The sequence below is a fragment of the Sminthopsis crassicaudata genome, chromosome 1 (genome assembly GCF_048593235.1).
Source record: "Sminthopsis crassicaudata isolate SCR6 chromosome 1, ASM4859323v1, whole genome shotgun sequence".
Taxonomy (NCBI): domain Eukaryota; kingdom Metazoa; phylum Chordata; class Mammalia; order Dasyuromorphia; family Dasyuridae; genus Sminthopsis; species Sminthopsis crassicaudata.
In genome coordinates, this window is record NC_133617.1 from 561861773 (window position 1) to 561884851 (window position 23079).

At 36.0% G+C, this 23079-nt stretch overlaps 1 protein-coding gene across 6 annotated transcripts in view; it reads right to left on the bottom strand.

Moving 5' to 3' along the window:
- Positions 1-11703: 11703 nt before the first annotated feature.
- The window catches only part of POLR3G (RNA polymerase III subunit G), a 78147-nt gene continuing 66771 nt past the window's right edge, over positions 11704-23079 (bottom strand). For all 6 annotated transcript variants that reach the window (XM_074282117.1, XM_074282115.1, XM_074282114.1 and 3 more), the window contains 2 exons: positions 22807-22956; positions 11704-18535 (listed from right to left, as the gene is read on the bottom strand). In XM_074282117.1, the coding sequence (XP_074138218.1) occupies positions 18449-18535; positions 22807-22956 (237 nt within the window). In that variant the 3' untranslated portion in view covers positions 11704-18448. The remainder of the gene's footprint in view (positions 18536-22806; positions 22957-23079) is intronic.

Below are 23079 nucleotides of genomic sequence, written 5' to 3' on the forward strand. Positions count from 1 at the left end.
ACAATTAGCACAGTGAGATCTGTTATTTATTTGGGACTATAGATGACAGCCATTTGCCTGTCCTGTTAAGCAAACTCATCTTTTCACATAGGAAGCCGCTGGCTCTTCACATTTTGCAGCAGTCTCGTGAACCAAGTCTTTCTATTTTTCTCAAGACTGTTCTAACCTTTGTTTGTTAGATGTGTGGTTTGGGTTTTTCTTTTTTGTTGTTGTTCTAGATTTTGGTCAAATTATAGATTATTTAACTGCTTCTGAGACATGGATCAGCCCATCTGAAGCTTTGGGTAGCAGGCAGCATGGCCACACCCATCTCCTCCCTGGACTGAGCATCTCGGCCATTCTCAGCATGAAGCAGTTTTTTGAGAGACCATTGTCCCTGCTCCTAGTGTACTTTGGACTGATATGGGTAGTTTGGGGAAACCTTATTTGTTCATCTGTTACTGTGTGTTTTAAGATTTGGGATGGAATTATTGCTGTATGTTTGAGGAATTTTTTAGGAAACTTACTGTACTAGTCTGTTATGGATAAAAATTTTGATTCACTCTTGGGATTCATATGTGGAATGGTTATATTGATAATTCCCTTCAAAAAAAAAAGTGGGGGGAGAGAGACATGAAATTAGAGAAACTGGTGTATTTTTCTCAAAAGAATGGGAACAATTCATTTAAACAATCCTTTTCATTTTTAACTCCTTGCTTAAAATTTACTGGACTATGATTTGATGATTATGTTTTAACTTTGGAATCCCTTATTCTGAGGGAATTACCCTGGCAGACTCAGTTTTGGGGATTATTTTTTAGAAACAACCAGAAATCAGTCACCTGTCCTGGGACTGGCAGGCAGTCTCTCTGATCTGTTTCTCCACTCCTGTTACCTCAGTTCCATAATTAGTAGTTCAACAGTCTCAAAAGACCTTGCAGTTTGGTATCAGGCCTCTAAAAGTTAGGGATTGCTTGCCTTGGTCTAATTGGGAATACACTGCTCAGAATCTGGATCCTAGTAGCAGCTCTTGTTCTATTGAGAAGGGTCAGATGGAGCTCCTCCAGGCCCCACTTATTCCCCCTTTTTGGAGTCTCTGACAGACTTGGGGTGCCCCTCTTAGGATGGGCAGCAGGACAGTCCTGAGCACTGCTACTCCCTATATAAGCAGAGGCTGAGTTAAATGTGCAAATGACCAAAGATTAACTCACAGTGAACTGTCCATCTCAAATTGGATTCTCTGGCTGAGATGCTCCCCAACTGTAGAGGACCTGACCTGCTAGCAACACAGAGCCTCTGTATTGCTGATTAACTCTGGGGTTATCAGGGAGAGACTTGTCCTTGCCATAAAGTCCTTGCATTTTTCTAGTTTTATTTTGGTTTATTTGCTTTACACAGGGTTGGTCAAAATTATGGTGCTGAGACCTCCTAGGTATCTAGAAGAAAGTAATTCAATAATTCAAACATTCAGGAGAGTGTGGAATGTTGTGTCTCAGTTTCCCTAAATTATCCTGCCTCATTTTTCCTAGAATGTCATCTTTATTTATCTTTGTATTTTTATGTCTGCCAAATGTCAATCTGTTCTGTGATAAATGATTCCAAGACAAATGGTGGGAATTGGTGAGTGGGAAGTCCTCATACGTTTAAAAAAAAGAGGAGGGATTTGAGTGTAATGAGAAACTGAGGATTTCCCAGGAATAATCATTTGATAATTCTGGAGAAAACCCCAAAACCTAAACCTCTCACTTGATAATTCCAGACCCAATTCAAGAGTCTGTTAATCACTAAGGCTCTGGGAAGAAGAACAAAAGACCTGCTCCTTTATAGAAATATCTGATCTCCTGGACCTTTATTTAACTTTTTAGAAGAAGCTAACTAATTAATGAACCTGAGACATTCTAAGGGATATGTAAACTGGGTAATCTCTATTTGTTGAGAAAGCCTCAGGTAAACCAAGTCTCCTTGTTTACCCTACTTTAATGGATTACTTACCTCTAAACAAATCTCTTTGTGAGATGATATGTTTCTTATAAAATCATTAACTAAGGTAGACTGAGATTTAGTTTATCTGGGGAAATGAAATAGGGTAAACAGTTGTAAACCCTTGCAAAACTGACCATCATAAAATTCAGGTCAAAATTTAACAAATTCATGTTACTTCCATGCATTATTCTTGTGGTCATGACTATCTCTGTGGACAGTAACCTTTCTAGAGTCCAGTCTGGAGAAGTTTGCTTCTTGGGAGATTCTAAGAATGAATATTTCTATTCTTCATTTGAGATATCTCTGAGTATTTGTAAGTTGGATTTGTCGTACCACACACACCCATGCATGACTAACCCATTTTTGCTCATTTCTTTGGACTTCTTTTTCACTGCTTTTTCCAACAGAATAAGTTCCTTGAGGGTAAAGAAAGTCTCCCATTTGTACTTATTTCTAGCACCTGTTTTGTATATAATAGAAACATAATTACTTTATTCTCCTTTGCAACCCCAATTGTAATAGGATAGTCTCATGCTATATGTCTCTCCATTGCCCTTTGATCAATCTTCAATTTCAATTTTACACAGACTAATGTGCCCTGACTCATAGCAATATATGACAAATCTGAAGGACATATATATTTTTAACATACCTGTTTCTGGTGGATATAAACTATACTTATTCAATTGATTCTTTGTACTGTAAACATTGTTTTTCTTCTGTGGGAGCTCATGCCAAACTCTTTAATAGTGACTATGAATCTTTAGGAGCATCTGTAGTGTTCCTGTGCTTGATAAAATTAACAATTTCTTCTACATACTTGTCTAGAGGACCTTACCACCACTAGGGAATGCCTGTTCAGCTCAAACAATAAGCTAACTCCTCCAAAACAATATTGAAGAGTTTAGGGATGAAGATGTGTCCCTATTTTATTCATGATTACAAGGTTGCTTCTTATTTTTCAAGGAGTCATACAAAATGCCTTCCCGAGACACACTTTTATCTTGTATTAACTACAAGTGTTACTCAATTGTGTAATAGCAAAGATGAGGTCTACTGTGTAATATGGATGGGAAAAATCTTTTCTATTCCATTTTGATGTTCTTAATTAGGAAGTCCTTGACATGTCTAAATACTTCTCATAAACATTTATAAACAGGAGAAAAGAGATATATGTAAAGAGCTGGAGCTCTTGAGCCAATGCACTGGGGTCGGATAATCAAGCACTTGAGGCTAATTACTGATTGGGCAATATAAGAATATGCTTGGAAAATGGCCCTTCCCACTATCCTGTGCTGGCCCAATCGTTTGATATATACAGAGAATTGTGGGAGGGACTAGGAGGTGCAGTGAGACTAGCCAGGGTCACTTCTGCAAGAGAGAAGAAGACATGAGGTCACAGAGATCCTACGTGTCCACTCTCTTTACTTCTATCACTAAAGACCAAGAATGAAGACTTTTGCTTATCCTGAATCTGGCTGATTTAAGGTACCCAGGATGCTACCGTGGTCACCACATTACTGAAAAAGCCCTTGGGGACCAGGAAATAGGGTGAGTATTTTAATAGGTAAACAGGGAACTTACTTTGTTAAGGGCTAAACTTGTAACCTTTTCTAGCTGAAATGGGGCAGATGTTAGGAAAAGATTCTCTCCAGCCCCAGCCCCACTCCCACCCCTGCCCCAAGGGGGCGCTATAGATAGCATGCTTAAGATGATCAAGGGACAAGGTTTGGTTATAACTTGGTTGCAGAGTGTTATTACTGGGCTTATATCCCAAAGAGATATTAAAGAAGGGAAAGGGACCTGTATGTGCAAGGATGTTTGTGGCAGCCCTCTTTGTAGTGGCCAGAAATTGGAAATTAAGTGGATGCCCATCATTGGAGAATGTCTGAATAAATTATGGTATATGAATATTATGGAATATTATTGTTCTGTAAGAAATGACCAACAGGATGATTTCAGAAAGGCCTGGAGGAACTTACATGAACTGATGCTGAGTGAAATGAGCAGCACCAGGAGATCGTTGTATACTTCAACAACAATATTATATGAGGATCAATTCTGATGGATATGGCCACCAATAGAGCAGTAATGAACTGAACCAGCTACACCCAGCAGAAGAACTCTGGGACATGACTATGAACCACTACATAGAATTCCCAATCCCTCTATTTTTGTCTGCCTGCATTTTTTATTTCCTTCACAGGCTAATTGTACGCTGTTTCAAAGTCCGATTCTTTTTGTACAGCAAAATAACTGTTTGGACATGTATACATATATTGTATTTAACTTATACTTTAACATATTTAACATGTATTGGTCAACCTGGGGGGAAGGGGGGAAGGAGGGGAAAAGTTGGAACAAAAGGTTTTGCAATTGTCAATGATGGAAAATTACCCATGCATATAACTTGTAAATAAAAAACTATTTAAAAAAAGAATAACATAGTTGCAGATTGCTAGACTCTTGGGTACATTAGAACGCACGTCCCCTTGGTTCTTAGAGGAAGAATAGGGCTAGATAACTGGAAGCTGGTAGGACAACTCTGTGAATACTACAATGATAAAGGTCCTCATTCAATTTCCAAGGAAATATTCTATATATACGACATAATACAATTGGTCTTAAAGAATCCTGCAAGTTATAGAAAAAAGAAAAATTTTCAGATCAGATGAAGAAGTGTGAGGAAAAAGAGGAAGATAAAGAACAGATTAATAGCAGTATCGCTAGAGGGCCTGTGGAGTTAAGTGAGGATGAAGGGTGTGGTGATTTTTGCTTTGATCAGACAGCTTCAACCCTGCCTAAATCAAAACTGGTTCTGGTTCTTGACACGCCCCCATCAACTCCACCTTCTGGGATGGAGGGAGGAGGAGTAGTGGGAGGACCAGTGATATCATCAGCACCTTCCCCCCAGCAATCACCCCCTCCTATGACTAGATTGCAAAAGGCAGTACTTAAAGCCACAGATGAAGGCCTGGATTTAGCTGATTTGAAAATCGGAATGTATCCTGTGATTCAACAGTTTAACTCTTCAGGTCAAGAAAGTAGAAGATGCATTCCTTTTGATCTAGAAATCCTCAAAGACATGAAAAAGGCTTGCACTCTTTATGGGGCTACATTAGGTTATGTTAAGATGCTATTACAGAATTTGGCTTACAAAGTCTTAACCCCTAGTGACTGGAAATCTATAACAAGGGTATCCTTAGAACCTGCACAAAACTTGTTGTGGCTTTCTGAATATAGTGAGCTCTGTAGGATACAAGCCCCCAAAAATAGTCATAGTGGAGTTAATACTTCAATCACTATGACCAGCTAACAGGTGTAGGTTCTTATGCAGAAATTTCAGTACAGATTACTTACCCCTTAGGAGCATATGAGCAAATTGCTGCTGCTGCTATCAAAGCATGGGCTTTTCTCCCCAGTAAAAACGACAAGGGTGAGGCCTTCTCAAAAATTGTACAAGGGCCAAATGAACCCTTTACTGATTTTGTGGGACGTTTGCAGACAGCTATCATACGAACTAATGGTGAAAATGCAGTAACAAGCATTATGATATGGCAACTTGTTAAAGAAAATGCTAATGAGGTTTGTAGAAGGATTATACTAGGACTATGCAAAGATGCTCCTTTAGAGGATATCATAAGATGTTGTGCCATAGTGGGGCATAAATACCTTTTATAGCCAGGCTATGATGCAGACTTGCCAAGATCACAACATGGGAAGACACAGTCCCTTTTGGCAAGGGACTTCAAGAGAGACTCGTCAATCCTTTCAATGTGATAAAGTAGGCCATCTGATAGCTCAATGTTGGCATAGAGACAGAGTGAGAAAACAGGGTAGGAGAACCCCAGAGCCCAAAACAAAAAATACTTGGGGCATGATGGCAGACGAAGCTACACCCAGAGAGTGCTTAGAAGTTCCATATCCAGACATGACCAATCAGCCAGGAAACCATCTGATGGTAGAAAGGGATTACAACTGGGGAGAATAGAATTGTATGTAGCTGGGACAACTGAGATACCCCCTGGAGAGATGAAATCTGTTCCTCTCCAGTCTATGGATCCTTTGCCTCCAGGCATAGTAGGCTTGACCATTTCACTGCCTGAGTGTGCTTACAAAACAGTGTCCATCCTTACACTGATGTGGGAAACTGGGGAATGTGTAGATAATATCCCAGTCACTAATACAGTTAGACAATGTGTGACATCCAGGAGAAGTAGTGGCATCAGGTTTATTGATACAGACCCCTAATAAGCAATCTGGTGATAGTTGCCCAGATTCTGACTCCAAGCAACAAAATCCAGAAATATATTGGACAGTAGCCATGACAGTTGACCAACCTATGCTCACTATATATATAAAAGGCATACCATTAGAAGGCTTGGTAGACACTGGTGCAGATCACACAGTCATTAGAGATGCCAACTGGCCCAGTCACTGGCCAAAGATTAAGGCAGACACCTACATGTCTGACATAGGAGGATCAACAGCGCTGAAGTTAGTGCTACCCCTTTTGAGATGGACTTTTGAAGGTGAAACAGGAGTTTTTACTCCTTTTATAGTTGAAAAAAGAAGAGACATTTTACAACAATTAGGATTACACATGAGTAGTTTGGGTTTTTAGGCAGGGTTGCTTGTTGAAAGCCTGCCAGCACTCTCACCTGTTCCTATCCAATGGAAAACTGATATACCAGTGTGGATAGAACAGCGATAAAATTCAGGTCTTAGACATAGTACAGGAGCACCTTGACCAAGGATACTTACAACCTTCTCTAAGTCCTTGGAATTCTCCAGTATTTGTTGTAAGAAACAAATCTGGAAAATGGAGGATGTTGACTGATTTAAGAAAAGTAAATGAACAGATGGAAACTGGGAACTCTTCAGCCTGGACTTCAATCTCCTACTCAGTTGCCTAGAGAATGGCCTCTTTGGGTTATAGACATTAAGGATTGTTTTTATTCTATCCCTCTGAATAAGGAGGATATGAAAAGATTTTCCTTTTCAGTGCCCAGCATTAATTTAGCTGAACCTTATAAAAGATATAAATGGACAGTTTTGTCACAGGGAATGAAAAACAGCCCTACTATCTGTCAAATGTATGTTGCTGCTCTTACTCTAGTAAGAAAAGCATTTCCAAAAGTAATGTTATTACATTATTGGGATGTGTACCTGAGGAACAAATATTAGAAGCATGTTTACAAAAGACCATGGAAACACTAAGGGACTCCAAATTGCCTGTAGTTCCAGAAAAAATTCAAAGACATGCTCCTTTTCAGTATTTAGGATATGAAGTATATACTAAGGTGCTTACAGTATAAAAACTTTCCTTAAGAACAGAGAAGCTAAACACCTTAAATGATTTTCAGAAATTGATAGGAGATATCCAATGGATGAGTCCAGTGTTAGGCTTGACTACCTATCAATTGCAACCATTATATGACATTTTAAGGGGAGATAGTGCTTTAAACTCACCATGTCAGTGCTTGTGGCTAGAATAATTTTATTAAAGGCCATTAAGCAAGCAGTACAATTATCTGGGATAAGACCTGACAAGATATACACTTTTTATACTAATGCACAAATTAATGTATGCTGTGAAACCATCCCAGAGTGGCAAATTTTATTAGCCATGGCTCCAAATTTTACACACGGGTCTCCACTAAAGATAACCACTCAGCAGAATGAATTGTATGCAATCATTCTATCTCTTACTTATTATCCAGGAGATATAAATATAATATATGATTCAGCCTATTCCTAGGTGTGGTACAAAGAATTGCCATAGCTCAAATAAAATTTGTACCCTCTAATATATATCAGCTCTTTAAGGAACTTCAAGAGCAAATGAGAAAGCATCCAGGTAAAATTTATATTTTGCATGTCCACTCTCATAGTGGACTTCCAGGTCCTATTTTTGATGGTAATTTAAAGGCAGATAGCCCTCCTACGACGTTGGCCAATATTCCTTTATTTCAGGCAGCCCAAAATTCTCATTCTAAATGCCCGAGCTTTATGTTTAAAATTTGGGATAACAAGACAGGAAGCTAGGAGCATAGTAAAAGCCTGTACAGCTTGTATTCCTTTCCATGCTCCTACACTCCCTCCAGGGAAGAACCCTTTTGGTTTGAGACCTAATGAAATTTGGCAAATGGATGTGACCCATTATAAATCTTTTGGTTGTCTGTCTTTTACCATGTTGTGGCAGACACTTTTTCAGGTTTCACTTTTGCAATACCAGCAGCAAAAGAGACAGCCCGAGTCACTGAATCCCTTATACAATTATAGGTGTGCCATAAGCAATAAAAATAGATAATGGACCTGCATATACTTCTAAACATTTTGCACACTTTTGTGCACAGTATAAGATTTTACACACCACTGGCATACCCTTTAATCCTCAAGGACAGGTAGTACTAGAGAGGAGAAACAGAGACATTAAGATGCTCCTCCAAAAACAAAAGGGGGAGCCACAAGTAATCCTAGAGAACTTCTAAATCTAGCTCTTTATACTATTAACTTCTTGATTTTTGACAAAGATGCACTGACTCCGGCAGACAGGTTTTATAACCCACCAGAAGGGCAGTGTCCAGTGCGAGCAGCTCCACTATCTTTAGATAATCACCAGGTGATGTGGAGAGATCCAGAAAGTGGTGAATGGAAGGGATCAGATAAGTTAACTGCTTGGGGGGAGAGGGCTTGCTTGTATCTCTACAGATGGAGAAGGAATCAGATAGGTGCTAATGAGCAGTATTCGTCTTGTCTGTCAAAGAGAGATGGAGCAGACCCTTGAAATGAAGAAGACCCAAGAAACATTGAGTGGTTCTGTTGCTGATTGTGCCCACTTCTGAAGAGCATGGCAGTTATGGCATTTGACTCATGGACATAAAAAATTGTTGGACTTCAAAACCTTCAGGAATCATTGGATTCTCTTGAGACACGAAGATTGTTGTTGGACTTGAAAACCCTCAGGAATCATTGGATTGTCTGAGAAATGATAAAACTGCTGTAGGGCTTGAAAACCCTCAGGAATCACTGGATTCTCTGAAACATGTTAAGACTGTCGTAGAACTTCAAAATCTGCAGGAATCATTGCATTCCCTAACATATAAAAAGACTGTTGCAGGACTTCAAAAACTTGTGGAGGTCATTGGGATTCCCTGACACATGAAGCAATGGACAATAGATTGGTTTTGGACTATCTCTTGGCTGCTGAAGAAGGTGTATGTGTGATTGATGTTTACATATCCTCCTTCTAGGACTTCTGGAAATCTTTTACAAGACCATATTGGTTTTATATTGTTTGTTATATCACTACTTGTATGTACAATTCATGTTTGTTATGCCACATTGAGCCTGCGCTGGCTGTGGGGAGAGTCACCACTAATAGCCTGTGCTTTATAGCTATGTGCTTGTGTAATACCTCCCATGCTGATGGGTTTGTGCACACCTGTCTCTAGTAAGACCCTTCAGCCCAGAAACCCGCTAGCTATCCCCACTTCCCTTTGGAGCTTTTCATCTCCCTTCCTGAGAAGTCAGGGAAGGCGATATCTCCTTTTTAGTGCTTTCACCCTTCTTGAGAAGTAAGGGAGGGCATGATCACCTCCTTTTTAGGGTTCTCACCTCTATGAGAATTCAGGGCTGGCGTGACCACCTGTGTTCTAAAACAAAAGAAAGCAAGAGATGTAAAGGGCTGAAACTCTTGAGTTAATGCACTGGGGTAGGACAATAGAGCACTTGAGGCTAATTACCAATTGGACAATACTCTATTAAAATATGCTTAGAAAATGTCCCTTCCCATTATCCTGTGCTGGCCCAATCTTTGATGTATACAGAGAATTGTGGGAGGGATTAGGAGATACAGGGAGACTAGCCAGAGTCACTTCTGCAAGAGATGAGGCGATGAGGTCGCAGAGATCCTAGGCTTCCACTCTCTTCACTTCTACCAATAAAGACCTAGAATAAATACTTTTGCTTATCCTGACTCCAGCTGATTCTAAGATATTCAGCATGCTAGTGTAGCTGCCATAGATATATGGATTGGTGGCTACTGATTTCTATTCCCCCCCCCACCTTTTTGTGGTAGGGAAGTAGGTTAATAACATTAGGAAATTTTATTGTTTTCTATGAATACTTTGGATCCAAAAGTATTAAGACTTCCACTTGCATGCAGCAATGAACAGAATGAGAGACACTCCTAATAGATTCCCAACTTTTTAGAAATTGCTAAAACATTTTCCAAATTTAATTTTATGACATCTTCCTCCCTGCTAAACACATTGTTTGGAGCACATTTGTAAACAATACTCCCAAAGTTGGCAGGCCCAGGTTAATTAAAATATTTTTTAAAATTTTAGTTATACCTTTTGGGATAGCTTGAGAATCTGGAAAATCAAATTAAGTGAATAATCACTAATCATATAAAAGAGAAAAGGGACCCATACATGCAAAAATGTTTATAGCAGCTCTTTTTGTGGTGGCAAGGAATTGGAAATTTGAGTAGATGCCCATCAATTGGGGAATGGTTGAATAAGTTATGGTATATGAATATAATGAAATATTATTGTTGTATAAGAAATGATGAACAGGCTGATTTCAGAAAAGCTTAGAAAGGCTTACATGAACTGATGCTGAGTGAAGTGAACAGAACCAGGAGAACATTATACACAGCTATAGCAAGATTGATCCAACTATGAAAGATATAGCTGTTCTTAGAAATACTTTGATCCAAGACAATTCCAATAGACTTGGGGTGGAAAATGCTATCTGTATCTAGACAGAGAACTATGGATACTGAATGGATTGAAGCATACTATTTTCACCTTTTAAAAATTTTTCTTACTTAGGTTTTTTTCCCCTACGGAGTTTTCTTTCACAACATGACTAATATTTTAAATTTAAAATAATTGTTTAAAATAATTGTACATGTATAAAATAACTTTTAAAACTTTTAAAATAATGTTTAAAATAATTGTACATGTATAACCTATACTGGATTACTTGGTATCTTAGAGAAAGAGGAGATAAGGGAGGTAGGGAGAAAAGAAAATTTGGAATTGCCATTTACTAGTTATATGTTGTTGGCTAAGTCAGAATTCTTCTGGGTTTGTAGTATACACAGTAAGAGGTAGGACAAGAGGACCACTGTTATACCTTTTATTTCTAGCTCTATGATCTTCCCACAATATTAACAACTATTTGAGTTTAGTCATTCAGCTAGGTACAAACCTACTCAATTGCACAAAGGATAGAAGACTGTCAAAAACTTTGCTGAAATCTAAATAAACTAAATCATCCACAGCATACCCCCGGTTTACTGGACTGATAATTGTCAAAAAAGAAAATGGAGTTAATCTGGAATAATTTGTTCTTGAAGTCCAGGTTCTCTGTAATCACCAATTCCTCTTCTAGAATTAATCATCTTTTTAATAAAACTTCTAGAATTTTGCCAGGAATTTAAATTAGTTTATGGCAAGAATTCTTTACCAAGGGTCCAGGTTAGACTTGTAAAGTTCTAGACCAATAAATCCTGGTTCTATTCTTTGTATAATCAGTCCTTTTCTTTGCATCCTTAACATTTTTATTTTCTTTCCAGTTTCATTTGTTTTCCAGTTCTTTTCCACTATAGATTTCAACACTAATAAACACTAAGTGATGGGGTAGGAACTTGGTGCAGAGCAAAGGGAGGAAAAAGACAGCTTAAAAGGACAAACAACCCAAAAATACAGTTATCAAAATAATTAAACATTTTATTTCAAATTTTTGGATAATAATTATTCAAAGCACATTAGATTTCTTCACTCTTCCCTGGGAAGAATGTTTTCTCTTTTACATTTTTTTCTTCTGTATTTCCAATAAGAATTGGTATAACTGATAACTGGTTCTGAAGAATTAGTTTTGGTAAGTCTCTTATTTAATTTTTACAATAAAAAATTAATTATAAGATTATAAATATATAATATGTAAAATTATAAAATACATAATTATAAAAATTATAGTAATAGAAATGTCTTATCTTTGTATTCTTATATAATTTATATCTTGAAGGACATTTCTTATATTTTAAGAGAATATACAACACGATTCACATTCATTAATATAGCTAAAAGAAATTATTAAATCTTTCTTTCAGTTTGACATAGATATACTGCTACACAGATAACGTCCTTCACCAAAGTATCCCCTAAATCAGTGTTCTTTAAAGTAGGTTATACATAATGATCTATTGGTGTGCAAAAAAGAAAACTGTAGCTTTAAGGAGGACAACATAATTATACAGTACTGCAGCTGCTGTCTCTGACCCAAGACAGTCATTTGATACCTGTTCCCCTTCCATACACATCTGGTTTTTCCCTTTGCACATCCTTACAGCAAAGCAGTACAAACTCCTTACTTCTCCCCCTGCCCCCTTTCTCCCTATACCTAGAAAAACAAGCGAGGGCTCTTGTCTCCTGACTTGAAACAAGTTGCTGTAGTTAGCTAGATGCAAAAGGTAGCAAAGATGGCTGCCAGTAGACTTAGCCAATTAATCACATAACTCAAATCTAAAATCCTACTCTCCTAATATCCACCCTATCCCAGGTCTTTAGTCAGACTGGAAGAAAATAAAGGATATTCACTACTAAGAACCTATTTTCATGTCCCTTCTCAAACTTCTTCTCCACTACTCTGTGATCATTAAACTTGACTCCCCCCAAGATCAGTCTATGTCCCCATGACCCCTGACCAATCCCTCTAAAGGGAAAATGGAAACTCACTAACTAGATGTCATCTTTGAACAACTGATGTACAATATAGGAAAAAAACCCTGAATATTAGGCTCTACTAAATGGTCTCCTTTCATTGCAATCTTAGGCTCTCTTACAAGTTATCTTCTCCAGTTATGAACTCATTTTTTAAAAAAATAACGAATCCTATTGCTCTAGGAATGATATTAATCATTTTTTTTTAACCCTTACGTGCTATTCTCCGGTTTTTAAAATCCCTTCATAATCTGCTACCTTCCTACCCTTCTAATCCTCTTACACTAAGTTCACTATACTCTATTGTTAGTGACAGTGGTCTCCTTGCCAATGATGCTCCATCTCCTTTTCTATCATTCTTATTCCTAGTGCCTTTCCGTTCAGGAATTTAGCCTGTATGCAGTTTGTTTGAACATAGTTGTTTTTAATGTTGTCTCCCTCTTTAGACTTCCAACATATAGAATAGGTACTATTTTTTGCCTCTTTGTATTCCCAGACATCAAAGGTACTAAATACTTGTTGACCTGATATGACTTTAAATAAAATTTTTACAAGTTATTTTTAAAATAGTTTATTTCATCTTTAACTCATCCTTTTTAAAGGATCTTTAATTTTCTTATTGTCTTTACGATGTATATTAAGGTATTAATACAGTGGCAAAAGTCCTACTCAAAACAGGCCTTTATGAGAGGACTAGAAAATTATTAATCACACCCACACCCACCCACCCACACACACACACATCCACACCCACCAGAAAGTACACAGGATGAGAGTCAAGAGACTGACTGTTTTACCAGTTATTAGTTATGTGGCCTTGGGGAAATTATTTTAACTGAGGTTTTAGCTTACTCTTCTATAAAATGAAAATAATCTTCTCCCTGAATAACTCACTTAGATACCTTGAGAATTAATGTTAAAATCACTCAATGTAAAAGTCCTGTTCAAAGCTATAAAACAACATATGGACAGTGTATTAGAAAGAAGGAACTAAACAACTAGAAGGCTGGGATTCAAATCCTCCCTCCAGACATTTATATTAGTCATATGAACTGGGCATATCCTTTAACCTTTCTAAGACTTGGTTTCCTATATGTAAAAGGATAATAATAGCACCTACCTCAAAGGTTATCATGAGGATGATCAAATGAGATAGAAACACTGATTCTACTCTATAAAGATCTAAATTCTTAGAAATCACATTACACTAAGTGTACATTTATTTTTTTTCCTCTCAAAAATATATTAATCATTTCAATATGGATAAAGTATTCAGCCATTTTGCTTTTAAGAAAATTTAATTTTTAGACAAAAACATTTAAGATTTCAATAATTTTCTTAATTTGCAAAAATGATTAAATCTTTGCCATCAGATTCCTGCACAGCAATATCTAAATTTATATCCTTTTAAAGTTATTTTCCCTGAATGAAGACTATCTTTAAGATGACTATCATCTTTCAATTAGAACTGACTTCATATCCTCTTAAAATAATTTACTTGAACTAGAAAATCAAGAAAAATAATAATAGAGCACCCAAGAGTCGAGAATGCTTTGCTGCCTCCTTTTCTTATGTTAGTAACCTACATGAGGAGTTCATAAGAAAAATGACAACACAGAGTACTGAGTAGACTCAACCTCAAGATCAGGAAGACCAGGTTTCATTTCCCATCTCATTACATACCATCAATTGCAGAATGGCTACTGATCCAGGTATTATGGAAGGTTTCCTTATAGGAAGTTCCTTATACAAATGAATCTACTGGTCCAGATTTTTTTTAAATGGGGAAAGGCAGAAGAGTAATATATCGAGGTCATTTCTAAATTAATCCTTAACCATAAAGTTAACATAATCCTTATAGGGTTAAAACAGGAAGAAAGTATGCTAGAAAAGTGATATCCAGGACAAGGCTTACTTGTGCCAGGCCAGTATGTACCTGCAAGGGTTCAGTACAAAAACTAATTTGTTTAAACTGCATCCATAACAGCTTTTTAGGTATTTAACAAGTTTTTATTACATAGAATCTTAAGAGTGACAGCAATAACAACAAAAAAAGTACGTTGTGTTCTACATATCTTATCCATTCTGCAACAAGATTTAACTGTATAATATTCTACTTACTACAGGGAAGCCAAGTACCTCAGTGGATAGAGTAATAGACATGAAGTCTTGAAGACTCATCTTTCCTGATCGAGAAAATCAAACCTCAAATATTTCCCAACTGTGTGAATCTAAGCAAGTCACTTAACTCTGTTGGTCTCATCTGCAAAACGAGCTGGAGAAGTACATGGTAAACCATTCCACTGTTTTTGCCATGACAACCCCAAATGGTGTCAGGAAGGTTGTATACAACTGAAAAATAATTGAATAATAAGAACAATCTACTCACTATTCAGTGTGTAAAGTAAGACATGTAATGTCAATGTGAGCCTGAACACATTATTTAAACCTGTCAGTGTTGGACTAGTGATGGATTATAGCTTCTAGGGTAGACAGCAATAATTTTAAGGTCTCCTGACCTTAGGGGTACTTCTAACAATCTGTCTAAATGAATGCTATTGTTCTGTAAATGACTTGTAAAAGTCTTCTGGCCTAGGAATATAATAATATTTCTTCTCTTAGATTTTAGGGAAGATATATTAGTGATCCTGAGGCCCTCTAACTTTAGAGTACTATAGTTCTGTCAATGATTTTAAAGTCTTCTGGCTTTAGGGATAGTCCTAGGTCTGTTGGTCAGTGATAACCAAATTCCTGAGACCACTCCTCAGTTCTACCTCATCATAAAATGAGCACATCAATAACAAGAAGAACTAGATAAATGTGTCTTCTTGCTTCAGGTTCTAGCTAAATTAATTTGGAATTTTGCCCAGTTTCAATTGGTGGAACAATATACTTTATCTCTTGACATGGATATGGGTTCAAACCTGCAAATTCTTTTGAGCCACCTCATGACACCCTTCTGCGACTCCCAACCTTGTGGGTTAGAGTTGAGGAGTGTTCCTTATACTAATGAAATCACAAATTAAACCTCTATCCCTTTCTATTAGAAATCATAATTTCAGAATTGGAAGGAAATTTAGAAATCATCTAGCCCAACCCAGATCTAAACAAATATCCCCAACAGAGTAGCAAGTGATCACCCAGTCTCTTCTAGGGGACTTATAGTTGGGTTAGTCTATTCTTTGGAGACAGCCTATTTCACTTTTGGATAGCTCAAATCATTAGGAAGATTTTCAAATTACTTAACTGCTCCTCAACAAGAACAAGTCTAAAGCCTCTAAAAGTGATATCCCTTCCAAGTCTTTAAGACAGCCATCATGGCTTAAGTTTTCTCTAGGTTAAACATTCCCAGTTTCTTCAATCATCACACAGTTTTAACTCAGGTCTTAAAAACAAGGTTTAATGACTTTACAGAAATAATCCAATTTCAAAAGCAGTCAACTGAAGCTTGCAGAAAGACTTACAAGGAAAAAAGGGGGACTTGAATTTGAAATAATTACTTTTATTTTCCATTTCCTTAAAATCCTTTAAACTAGAAGTGATTAGCTGGTAATCACCATATCTTATTAACAATGGCCATTATTTCCACATCAAAGATACTACTGGGTAACTAGCATTCTATTTCCTGAGGAAGGGATTTCTAAATCCTCAGAAAAATGCAGGTAGGCTTGTCTCTAAATTTCCTCAGTCAGAAAGAAGGGAAGATCTTTGAAAACACATTGAGTGAAAAATACATTAGAATGAAAAAACTTATTTATGAGGAGGTAAATATAATTTTTTTCAAAGACATCATTTGGCCTTTAAAAGATGACAGAAAATTAAGTGATTTTATTTCCTATAGTATTCTTTTTTTATTGATAGAGGTTATAAAATTGCAATTTTTCTTTAAAAGGTCTCTAAAAGATACTTGGTGCAATGGAATGAGAATTCTAGGGTCAAAGGACTTTAATTCAAAACCCATCTACTTTGCTTACAATCCCTGGGGACATTAGGCAAAGACATTCAATTCCCTGGTACTGAGGGTCCTCATCTACAAAATGAAGGGAATGAACTGGATAATATCCTCCAAATTCCTTTTCAGCTCTAGTTCTAGATTCTATGATTTGGGTAGAAACTTTCCTATTGAATGTGAGCTGTTGGAGAGCAGGGAACCAGTTCATTTCTGCCTTAGTATGATCAGCACCTGGTACAAAGCAGGCACTTAATAAATGTTTGTTGATTGATACCTAGGAGCTTTTTCCTATTTTACTAATGTACATACTAAGACAGAAAATAGTTTAATTGAATTAACCAGTATCTCTGAGTGGATCAAATAATTCAGGTAGAAATGGAACCTGGGTCTTCAGTCCTAGAATAGTAAATGTTATTGGGTAATAATGATAGAAATGGAGAATGAAGGATGAGGATGGGGTGAAGAAGAGAAGATCCAGGGTTTTTGTTTTTATTTGTAAAGAGAAATACCATGGTCTTTAGGAATGAAGATTTCAACTGTCAAAAGTTGTTACTGGACTCAGACATTAATGTTTATGAAAATTTATGAGTGGAAAAGATTTTTATAACAGGCTTTAAAAAATAAAACTTGAGGTGTTACTGAATCTTGTCGGAGAGATAGATTCTAAAATACCTTCTTTTATCAGTCCAGTAAGACTTTTCACAGATTATTCTGAAGGTGAGAAAGCATCACTAAACAGGATATTACTGTCTTTAGAGGCAATAATGTCTTCAGATTCTGGAAGTTTCAAAAAAAAAAAAAAATTCCAAAAAACATTTTTTAAAAAAAGGCAGAATGGGTAGCTGTTGCTGTTCTACTAAAAAAAAAAAAGGTAAGTTTTATTTTCAAGATATCCTGAGCTTTATTCAATATCATTATGTAAACAAATAGAATTTTAATTCTATAGCTTCTATGCACTATACAGTACTCTCCTTTAGAGAACCAATACCTCAAGGGGCTTTATCTGTCCACACTAAAATGCATTATTATTATTATATATGAAATAAGCTTATGGAGTTATCCTCTCACATTCTTACATATTATAATACTAAATATTATTTCTTAAAATAACCTGATTTTTTTCCCCCAAAATTCAATTGTTCCTGGATGAGAATTATAAAATGACTATTAGCCTCAGACATCTCCTGTAATATGTAGAAAGCAGTTCCCCACTATCTTTGTGTCATTCAGGGTTATTTCATTTCATCTGAGAGTGACCTTCTAATGATTGAAGTTGGCAACTTAAAAAAAAAATTCAAACTTTCACTTGCTTCCTTGTATAAAATTCAATCTAGCTTTAAAACTAATTTGGAAGATGTCAAAAATACCAACAACTTTCAAGTTTCTTTGTTTTTAAAGTGCTCCATGTGCAATGTAAAATTAGTTTCCAGGATAAAGAAATCCATTATGAAGACCAATAAATTCTTCAAAAAATTAGCAGTTAAAAATAAGAGCAGCTTGGTTCAAGTATTAATTTGTAGGCTTTAGGCACATTCAAATTAAAATAACCATATTCAGATGAATTTTGCAATTGCTGAGACAAAGGCAATTTACAGGAAAGCCCTGCAAACTAACACGTAAACTGTAACAAATCTGTAAACTCAAAGTGACTTTGGAATTTTTAAGTAATAAATGCTCACACATAGTGAACAAGAATACCATACTTACTCATTTCTCATCAGTAATAAAAGAGGTAATAAGTTTGTTTAAGTATTCAGAGGCCATATAAGAAACAAAAATAAGTGAACAATTATCACTAGTATGTTGCTTCATCCATGTTGTCATCACTTTCTGCACCAAAATCATCTCCATCTTCAAAGTAAGAATTGATGTAATCATTTTCCTAAATAATGGAAAAGCAGCAACATTAAAACAATTAGAATGTTAAGTTATGTTAAGTTCCTCTACTTAGGTAGAGGGAAAAAAAAATACCAAATTACCAAATCAGAAACAGTATCAGCCCCAAAACCAAAGGAAAAGGGGTATGGGTAAAGACCTCACAATTTTTTTGTTTGCTTAAAAAAAAAAAAAAGGCTACACTGACTCCACTCACATTTTTTTTCTCTCTTTCCAAATAAAGACCATCAATTCCCATTGTTGCCTAGATAAGAGTGAGCTTCAATGAGTCTCATCTATAAAAGGAAATGTGTGTGTGTGTGTGGAAATCTGGTCTTTGCCTAAATATCTTTTAAAGTTTTTTTCAGTCCTAAGATACAATGATTTTGTCAACACAAATATTGTTAGAGGCCATTGTAAAACTCAAATCTAAGATCAATTACTACATCTTGTTGTATCTAATTCTTTGTGATGACATGGATCATAGCATAGCACACCTTTCTACCTCCAACTATTTCTCAATGTCTGTCCAAATTTGTTTGAGTCATTCTATCTGTCCATCTATCTCATCCTCTGGTGTCACCTTTTCCTTTTACCTTCAATATTTTCCAACATCAAGGTCTTTTCTAATGACTCCTTTTTTTCTCATTACAAAGCCACAATATTTAAACTTCAATATTGACTGATCTGATCTCCTTGCATACAAGATTCTCAAAAGTTTTCTCTATCACCACAATTTGAAAGCATTGATTCAGTGGCACTCAAGTGATAGTCCAATTCTCACAGTCATATACTGCTATAGAAAAAAAAATCATAGCTTTGACTATATAAACCTTTATTGGCAAGATGATATCTCTGCTTGTTAGTATGCTGTCCAGATTTGCTATAGCTTTCTTCCAAAGAGCAAGTGTTTGCTTGCTTTTTTTTTTAATTTTATGACTACAGTTGCCCATCCAAAGTGATCCTTGAGTCCAAGTATATAAAATCTGACACTGCTTCCATTTCTTCTCCCTCTATCTGACACTGCTTCCATTTCTTCTCCCTCTATTTGCCAGGAAGTGATGACACTAGTTGCCAAGATTTTGTTTTTGTTTTTTTTTTTTTTAATTTTTTTTTTATTGTTAAACCAGCTTCTCTCAACAAGAAGCTTCTTGATTCCCCTTCACTTTTGTCATCAGAGTGGTATCCTCTGAAATTGTTGTTATTTCTCTGGAAAACTTTAATTCCAGTTTTTGAGTCATCCAGCCTAGAATTCTGAATTAAGTACTCTTCTATTCAAACAATTAAACAACCCTCCTTAGACACTGGAAATGTATATTTGGAAACCACAGCTCTCCCCTTTAATCTAATATAAGAGATTATTTTATGTTTTAGCACACAGACAGTAGACACCAAGAACAGCTCACTAGATTACCTAATCAAGAGAAGAGTAGGAGTCAAATACAGTATAATGCTGCCCACTGCTCAATTTCTTTTGGGTTCAGTTAGGCTTGTTTATTTGTAGATTTTCAGAAATGAGAATATTATTCAGATAAAATGCTCAGAAGATGTCCCTAAGGTCAGCAGCCTTTGAGAATTGATTCATTAAATATGTTGGCAAAAATGTCTAATACATATATAATAGAGCATAATGGAAATGTAATAGAAAATGAACAACTGAAAACACGTAGACTAGTTCTTAAAATAAACTCCCTTGAGATAACAGTATAACTCTGAGTGATTGATTCAGTTCACCCAAGAAGATATCTGGAAATATGACTTCTATTAGATTTCCTAGTCATTTTGGTCTCCTCCTGGCTTCTGAGAAAATAGTCTGGAACTTCAAAAATTAGAAAGGGAAACAAGGATTATCTGGGTTGAGGAAAATACTTCTGGGTCTCTCAGTTATATGCAGGAATGACAAGACTAGAGAAATGAACAGTTTATGTTTTGCTCACAAGTTAGGTTTCCTGACAGTTTATGTGGGAAAGAAGAAGGAAAAGGAGATATTATTATTACCATATAATAATGGGAAATTTAATCTGAAACTAATGATGAAACTGGGAATTTAGAATTCTCTGCCAATCTAAGTTGCATACTTAAAAATATCAAGAAAATGCGAACAGTTCCTTTGCACATCTTTTTTTCTTCCCTTTTATTTTCCCTACATCAAGTTATCTAATTTTGAGTAGACCTGGCTTTTGTTTAAGCCTTTATTCTCTGCTGGTTTCAGTCAAAAGAAAAAAAAAAAACAAAAAACAAAAAACAAAAAACAAAAAACCTTCCGACTCTGCTTTCTCCCCAAGGATATAGGTTTTTCTGAGGAATGCCAATATTTCCACAAATTATCCACTTGATTAATTAGTCTCATTTATCCTTCAAAATAAAACACCTCTTTTGTTCTCATACATCAAAGAGATGTCACAAAATAGAGACTGTTAAGGGAAACTTCAACTGCTTCAAATTCATCAGATCTTTGTAAGCATTTCTTCTTCCATTCTCTATCCTCACCTAACATGCACCTAGGGTCCCCTATTATACTTGGGGATATGTGGGGGGAGTGAAATACAACTATGTATGCCCACTGCCTATATAGTTCAGTATTCCATTAAGGATTGCTACTGAATAGTGCACTTCATGGGTGGAGAAACCTGGAATCCTATTGTTCCTGTGTTCAGCAGGGGAGCTATTAATTTGCCTTTTAACATTAGCTGAGCCAAGACTCAATGAAAGAACAACTCTGAAAATGCAGAATTCCTAAAACTAGCCACCTCTAGAAAACCACAGAATTTCTTAAGGAAATCTCACTAGTTTTAGGCAGGACTGAAAGAATGTTTATCTAATAAAAGCTACCTTTTTAGAACCCTACCAACTTATCAAGTTAAAAGATGTATTGAAGAAAGATAGCAGTCATCATTAGCAAGAAAACATGACACATTAAGGCTGATATGACTGACCCCAACCCAAATCCTGGGGTAATCCCAACCTGAGCAACTCTAATCTTGGTTGTTCCTAGTCCAAAAGGCAAGTAAGCAAAAGGTCAAAATATCATTCCTCATTCCATGAATCTGAATAGTGTTTATAGTCATCCTGAAGATGAGGGTAGCTATAGAGATTATGAACTTGAAACCAAATATTTGTCACATCTGAAATTTATAAAATTGGAAGTTGGAAAATTAAAAAAAAAAAAAAAAAAATCCAGAGGGTTTGTAATTCTAATGGCTGGTCAAAACCTGTGTTCAATCCAAATTATCAATCAATCTAGCTAAAGTATTAAGGCTATGCTCAACCAAAATCAGAATGCCAAAGAATAGACACATATAGGGTGTGCTGGAGTCTGTTTATATGAACTTTTTTTAGTATAAGTATTTACACTTTAGATATTATTTTGTTGACCATCTAGTTAAGAAAGTGGTAAAGAAAATGTTAATAATTCAGATTAAAATTAAAAGTGTGTTGTGCATATACTTCCTGCCAATCTCTGCCTGGAGTACTGGTTGTTAAAATTTACCAGCATACCTGTGGCGGGGAGGAGATAAGCTAAGGTAATGGATAAAACTGCAGTATACCACTAATGAAAAATAGATTTCATTTTATTATTATTCAAATACATGAAAGTCTTTGTTTTATTGCAAATACAATCTAACTGATTATAGGAATTCCTGTTAAACTAAAGTTCCATGTCTATGGCACTTTGCTTCAGTGGAGAATTTGATCCTATGAAGAAAGGAATGGATCACAGCATATCTCCTAGAAATTCTAAAGCACTCACTCAAAATGAGGATAGAAGCAGGGACATTCTACAACAATCTATCCTCCGAATGGAGAAATTGTAAGATTTTCACATTACTAGGCATAAGAGGTCCTCTAAAAGTCTGTATTTATCAGGTCTGTGTCAACTAATCAAATCTATGGGCTACCTCCTCTTAAACTTTAACCTATTGCTAAGTTCCTGATTTAAGAAACTCACATGAGTGTATCAGAAAAAAAACAAATTGCTTCCTGAAATAAGAGTGAGAACTGTCAAGTTACTATTATGAAGCTGCCTACCAATCAAGCTCCTACCAATCAAGCACTTCTTCCTGAACCTAAATTCACTAAAGGCTATAATTTCAGTGTTGTGATGGTCGAATTAATTTCAATGTCCTTTTTGTCATTGGTAATAAATTTCTGGTTCCTGTTGACTAATTGTTTTTAAAAATCATATATACCCATTCAATATTGCTACTATCTCCAACTATGGTATTTTTCACAAAGGGGTATGTTATTATATACTATGTTATAATTTTTAAATGGTACCTCTTCCTGCTCTTCTTCATCATACTCTTCTTGTTCATCAGCTGCTTCATCTTCATCATCATCATCATCATCTTTCCTTTTTCCTTTACCTCCTTCTTTTTCATCAGTTTCCTCATCTGATTTTTCTTCATCACCTTTTTTTTCCAAATCCTGGTATAAGTTAAATTAATTAAATCAATTTTTAGCAACACTTTGGCCATAATCATTGCATCTTATTTACAAGACAACACAATTATAGCAACAGCTCCCCACTTAAAAAAAAAAATTGGTATG